Raw genomic sequence first — 7,019 nt, 5'->3', positions numbered from 1 at the left:
ACACTTCAAGTAACAACAATCATATGTCACAACATGAAAAAAGTATTATTAAAAAAAAGAGAAAAAAAATACAAAAATATAAGAAACTAGACCAAAACCCATATATTAACAAAAATGAAACATAAGTAAACTATACCTATTAACAAAGAATTCTAAACCAAATCCCTTGAGTGACCAAAAAAGCTTTAACCATTACACTAGACAAGTTCTTTTATCATAATATGATTTTTATTATATTTATTATTATTAATATTATTAAATATTGTCAATATTATTAAATATTGTCAATATTATTAAATATTGTCAATATTAACAACATTAATAATATTAACAATATTGTTAATATTAATAATAATAATATTATTATTAATATTAATATTATCATTAATATCAATATTATTATTATAATTATTAAAAATATTTTGTATGTAATACTTTATATAGAATACAATTCGTATATAATTATTCTGCTTCATGGTGTCAAAACTACATATTGATTAAATCCGTATGTAATCAGTTTTGGCTTACATATGGAATAATCCGTATGTAACGTCTATTTACATATTGAATTAACAAATTCGTATTTGATGTCTATTTACATACTGAATTAAATCCGTATTTAATGTTCACTTTACATACGAATTCAGATCCGTATGTAATAATCGATATGTAAATGGACAATTTCTTGTAGTGTTTTTATGACTAATTTTTTTGAACATTTTTATATAACCGATGTTCTTTATATTCTTAAATTTAACTTCATTATGATTTCGGTTCAGTGCATGATACATTCCTTGAATTGCATACTAATTTCTTCTCATAAGTGTTGTCAGATATAGGATCAGTGAGTTTGGAAAGTAAGTGCTGCCACAGAGTTTATAGTCCAATCAGTTTAGAGACTTTTAAGAGGTAAAAGTCAGGAGGAAGAAATTGCTATGTCCGAGGGGTTTTTGAGGATTAAGGCTCAACCATAAACGTATTTTATAACATGGAGGGTGTTCGAGGATAAAATTGTGTCTAAATGTAATCTGGTGAAAAAGGGGATAAGTGTGGAAAGTAGTGTTTGTAATATGTGTGGGGAGGGTGAGGAAACCACATCTCATATCTTTTGTACGTGCAAAGTTGTCTAGCTTGTATGGTTTAAGTGTTACGAGTGGGTGGATTTGGCATTGATAGTACATCAAGAGACGGAAATGCATTTCTCACAGTTTAGGATGGTCGAGGAAAGTGAAGTTGTTAATCGAATCTGGTTGTGCATGTGGATAATAGTTATAGGAGAACTGTGGAAACAAAGGAATAAGAAGATTTTCAGAAACGGACACATATACCATATGGAAATTTTCTCGAGGACGCAGTTGAAGGTTTAGTCATGGGTAACATCGAATGTATGCTTATCACGATTTTCTTACTCTAATTGGTGTCTAAAACTTTTGGTATGTATGAGGTCCATCAAAAAGTGCAGATTTCTTCATTTGGTAGTTTTTGTTTAATTGGAAATTCATCAAACAGTTTGATCACGAAGCATAACGCAAGACTTGCTGTCAAATAAATTACTTCTAAATCTCTTACTTAAGATTTAATTTTACAAAATTGTTTTGAATTTTTTCACGTTATAAATTAGATGTTCATATAAGTCATATCCGACTATCTTCACAATGAATATAATTGAATCTATTTTAATTGATATTTTTTTCTAAAAAAGTCAATTTGATTTTTAAGTTTTGGATTGAAAATATTGATAAGAAATTATTAAGTGAAAATAATGAACTAGTTTAAATTTCTATGAAACTGAGACTTTCTCCTCCTAAAGTTAGAGTGAAAGTTAATAAGATGACATAAAAAAAAAAATATCATCTTAAGAAAAAGTAATAATAAAATATTATAAAATTTTATTACCGTCGCTAAACGCAAATGATTTGATTGAATATTTAAGATTCAATTATTTTTCTTTATTGTCTTTATGGAAGCTAGATATTAGATATTTTTTTTTACCTTCTTATTTTTTTAATTTTTTTTAACTCTTAATATAATTGCTTAAGTCACATTTAAGACTTTCTTTGTTTTTTGTTTCATGAATTTAATCTAATTCTCTATTTTATTTTATTTTATGCTATTTTTCATTCCAATTCAATTGGTGGTAATCAGTGCACACTTTCTGAAATGTGAAACTGAATTCAATTCATTGAAGTATTTAAGAATTTGCAGCGCAGTAGCGGGAATTGTGAAAATGAGAAGCTTGTATGGCCCACGTATTGAAATTACAGGAAATACTAATATTTTATTTCATTTTTAATTTAAAATTTTAATTTATATTATTATATTATTAAAATGAGTTATAACCGGTGATATGTTAACATTCATTAAATAAAAATATTTACGTGAAAATTCAAAGTAATAATACTAATTATTTTTAGTTTTGTTTTACTTTTTAACTTCAACTTTTAATTCATATTATTATATTATTAAAATGAAGTGTACGATGGGTCTATTTTTATAGTGTTAAGTAGTTATTTTTCTTGAAATTAATAGCATAGTGTAGAACGGAGAATTGAGAGACCTAGAGCATTTGAGAAATTCAAGTAATTTACATTAGTCTAATTAGAAATCGACTCAACTATTGAGTAAGGGACTTGTTTCAAGGAAAATAATTGCTTAGTTAATGAAAACTTAATGGCATATTAATAGGGTAGGTTTACACAAGTCTCTTTTGTTTCTGCATAGAGTTGTATATATAGAGGGAAGACACACATTGGTGATCATCACATTTTGATACTCCATATAGGGTAAGTTTAAAGTGAATACACCATGGCAAATAATGTAAGGAGTCTTCCTTATTGCTTGTCTACCACACAAACTCCTTCTAGATCCCCAAGCCAACTCGTTCGTGATGCCAACAAACACCATATCCCATTTAAAACTCCACCTAATTTTCAACCCAGTCCTTTTACTCGTGAATTTATTCAGTCCCTCGGAAACAAGCTTGCGGTAATCTTTATTTTCCTTCAATTTCTTTGGTGTAAAGATTAGTGTGTTGTTGGAATTATTGTTTTCATTATTATTTTTTTTTGTCATGCCTGCTAAAATGCAGATAGAAACACTGCAAGAAACAGCAAGAAAGTTAGAGGAGAAAGTACGAGTTCAGATAAATGGAACAAACATGGAACCACTAAGCTTACTTGAATTGATTGATGATATTGAACGGTTAGGACTCTCCTTCAAGTTTGAGGAGGATATAAACAAAGCCCTTCTCAGAATTGTTTCAATTGAAAACTTCGAAGACCGAACCGGAAAAAGTCTGCATGAAACCGCTCTTCTTTTTGGAGTTCTCAGGCGACATGGCTTTGATGTCTCCCAAGGTACAAATGATTATCTCAAGCCATTGTGTTTATATATTGCATCTGAAAACTTATTCCACAAAGCTTATTTTACTAACAATAATTACACCATCATATTGTTTTTTAATTGTTATAATCAAATATGATAATTTTTTTAACAATCTAGACAACAAACATGTACCAAGCTATTTTTTTTTTATATTTTTCATATATTATAAATAATTATAAATAAAAAATTTATACTTTTACCTTGGTATTATGGCATAATATGAAATCTTTTTAATTTTTTTTGAGGTGCATGCAGATATCTTTATGAGATTTAAAGACGAAGAAGGAAAATTCAAAGCTGAAATTAGCAACGATGTAGAAGGAATGTTAAGTTTGTACGAAGCATCGTACTTGAGTTTGGAAGGAGAAAGTGTTTGGGAGGAAAATGCATTTTCAAGAACACATTTGATGAATTTAATGAAAGAAGGATTAATGGATGCGAAAATGACAGAAAAAGTTAGGCATGTATTGGAGGAGCTTCCATATCACCGAAGTGGTTTCAAACTAATGGCCAAACAATATATTGACAGATATGATAAAATAGAACCGCATAATCTCTTACTGTTAGAGCTTGCAAAACTGGATTTCAACATGGAGCAGTCATCATATCAAAACGAATTAAAAGAACTATCAAGGTATAAAGAACATCAAAATTCATAATAATTATCCCAGTATAATTCTTTTAATAACTAATGTTAAATATTAAAGAGATATATTACTTTGGAGGGAGAACTAAAAATTTTAGGAAGAATTCAAATAAAACGATGTGAGATCTCAATTTCACTTTTTTTTTTCCATGCAATTTTTGTCTTCATTGTATTTATGTCTTTTAATGTGTTGTTACTCAGGTGGTGGTGGGACATTGGTCTCTCAAGTAATCTAAAGTTTGCTCGAGACCGATTAGTAGAATTCTATATTTGGTCACTAGCAATGTTTCCTGAACCTCACTTAGCTATGTGTCACAAAGAACTCACTAAGGTGGGGCAATTACTCACAGTCCTCGATGATGTATATGACATCTATGGTACTTTAGATGAATTAGAGCTCTTCACACATGCTATTGAAAGGTTTGTTCAACTAATGTGAGATGGATTTCATTTTACTTTGTTCTTTGAGAAAAATTAAAAAATGTCTTATTTATATTTATATATGTGCATGGACAAAAGCTGGAATGTGAATTCCATAAACACGCTTCCAGATTACATGATATTGTGCTTCCTAGCCATCTATAACACTGTGAATGGGATGGCTTATGACATCTTTAAAGAACGGGGCATAATATGTCTTCCTTACCTCACAAAATCTGTATGTAATACAATACAACTAGATCTTTTTGTCCTATATATATATTAAGTATCACTAATACTAAAATGTTTGTTTGATTACTCCATAGTGGTCTGATTTGTGCAAGGCATACCTCCAAGAAGCAAAATGGTTTTACAACAAAATTATTCCACCATTCAACGAGTACCTACAAAATGCAAGGATCTCGGTCACGACAGGGGTTGTTCTCACTCATTCCTACTTTTTGGTTAGCAAAGAGATCACAAAACCAGGGCTTCATTCTTTAACTATTCACCATGACTTGTTAAGCTCTTCATCCACCATTGTAAGACTTACCAATGATTTGGCAACATCAATGGTAATCTTAAATTTTTTTGGTAACCTTATTAGTTAACTCATCATGTGGATCAAACTTCATGCCTAACATATTGTTCTGAACAGGACGAGATAGAGAGGGGTGAAACCTCAAATTCAATTATAAGCTATATGCACGAAACTAGTCTTCCAGAAGAAGATGCCCGTGAATACTTCAAAACTTTGATTGACAAAGAATGGAAAAACTTGAACAAATACCTAGTTATGAATTCTATATTCCCCAAGTCTTTTGTTCAAGTTGCCATTAACTTTGCTCGGGGTAGTCATTACATATATCATTATGGAGATGGAGTTGGACGACAAAACAATACAATAAAGAGCCGAATTGAGTCAATGCTAGTGTACCCATTCCATTTAATGTGTCATGATGATGTTGAGAAAAAAAAGTTTTAAGTTTGAGTTTATTTATTAAAATTTATCTAATATATTTGTTTGAGATTTATTTGAATTTCTTAGGTTGTACCATGTTATAAGGATTAGTAAGATGTGGGTTGACTATCAATTCAAGTTTTCTTTTTTAGATTTAAAGTGAAAGCATTCTAAAATAACATTACATATTCTCTTTTAGAATATAGATTTTTCCTTGTGGATTCTAGTTAATCTATATGATGCATAATAGAAATAAATACTTAGGTAAAGATTTATTATGATAAGTTTATTATTATTATAACTAATAAAATTAAGGTGTTCAAATATGTTTTTCGTCTTTATATTTTTTTCATGAAATTAGTTTTAGTTCCTAGTCAAAACTATAGACTACTTGAGTCATTGTACTATGGAAACTATTGGATTGAGTCATCGTAAGCATTTGTCACGTGAAAAACAAACTTCCAACGTGAAGTCCATTAAAACGTCCAGGTTAGCGAGGAGTCATGGTCTACGTCAACATGAAAGTTCAACTACTAAAAAAATAATTTTAATTCTATTTTTTACATAATTTTTTTTATATAAAAAATGTTTTAAATATTTAAAAAATGTAATACTCATATATAATTAAGTTATATTAACATAAATAATTTAAAATTAGGATATTATTCACTTATATAACTATAATTTTTTAATAAAAATTATGTGTGAATATATAACTATAAATTTTTAATAAAATTATGTGTGGAGATGGTTCACAAATAAAAAATAAAAAATTTAAGAAGTTAATTTTTTTTATATTACATTTAATTTAAATTAATTGATAAAAAATATATTTTAATTTATTTATAGTTAAATTTTAATTAATTTTGAACTCTTGTAATTTTTTGAAGTTAATTATTCTGGTTATATTATTTAGTTTTTATATTTTCTTATTGTATATTATATACTAATAATCTTATATATTTTCTTAAAATATTTTCAATAAATTTAAAATAAAATATCATACTTGAAGAAACGAGATAATTTTTCATTATATTGATCTGTGTATCTTAAATGACAATTAATTTATTTTACTTTAAAAGATAAAATACTAAATTACGCATTATAAAGACAAATAATATTAAATATAAAAAATTGAGAAATGAACATTTTATGTAAAATAAATTATTTATGTAAAAAAATTAGAGTTAAAATAATTTTTAGTTGTTGAATTTTAGGAAAAACATATTTAACCCAAATAAAAAATATAAAAATCAGTGTATAAGTGCAAATTACTAATTTAGGATCATTAAAAGAATTTGATTGTTGTAAGATTTTAATTAATAACTTGTGTAGTTGTATACTTAATAACGTTTTAAAAAATTATCAGGTGCAAAATATTTAATAACTCATGTGCTATAATAATTAAATTAAATTATGAAAAACATAAATTTAGTTATGTAATTTAATAAAAATTTCAACTAGCGAAAGTGATGTAAAGGAATCATTATTCTCGAAAATTCTTTATTGAATTTCAACTAAAAATTAGTTAGACTTTAAAACTTTTGATTATTGATACATTCTTGACATACTTGCATGATATACAATCTTTATTTTAGAGGAGTTCAC

General features: G+C 27.4%; 1 protein-coding gene across 1 annotated transcript; it reads left to right on the top strand.

The window, feature by feature from the left end:
- Positions 1 to 2,758: 2,758 nt before the first annotated feature.
- LOC137835711 (isoprene synthase, chloroplastic) lies at positions 2,759 to 5,544 on the top strand. The gene is made up of 7 exons (XM_068644328.2): positions 2,759 to 2,985; positions 3,089 to 3,356; positions 3,640 to 4,018; positions 4,232 to 4,450; positions 4,550 to 4,688; positions 4,777 to 5,025; positions 5,109 to 5,544. Exons 1-7 carry the CDS (start codon positions 2,806 to 2,808, stop codon positions 5,433 to 5,435), a joined length of 1,761 nt encoding a protein of 586 aa, XP_068500429.1. The 5' UTR covers positions 2,759 to 2,805; the 3' UTR covers positions 5,436 to 5,544.
- Positions 5,545 to 7,019: the final 1,475 nt, after the last annotated feature.

The sequence above is a fragment of the Phaseolus vulgaris genome, chromosome 5 (genome assembly GCF_051622355.1).
Source record: "Phaseolus vulgaris cultivar YP4 chromosome 5, ASM5162235v1, whole genome shotgun sequence".
In the NCBI taxonomy this organism is placed as follows: domain Eukaryota; kingdom Viridiplantae; phylum Streptophyta; class Magnoliopsida; order Fabales; family Fabaceae; genus Phaseolus; species Phaseolus vulgaris.
This window is presented reverse-complemented; position numbering and strand designations above follow the sequence as displayed.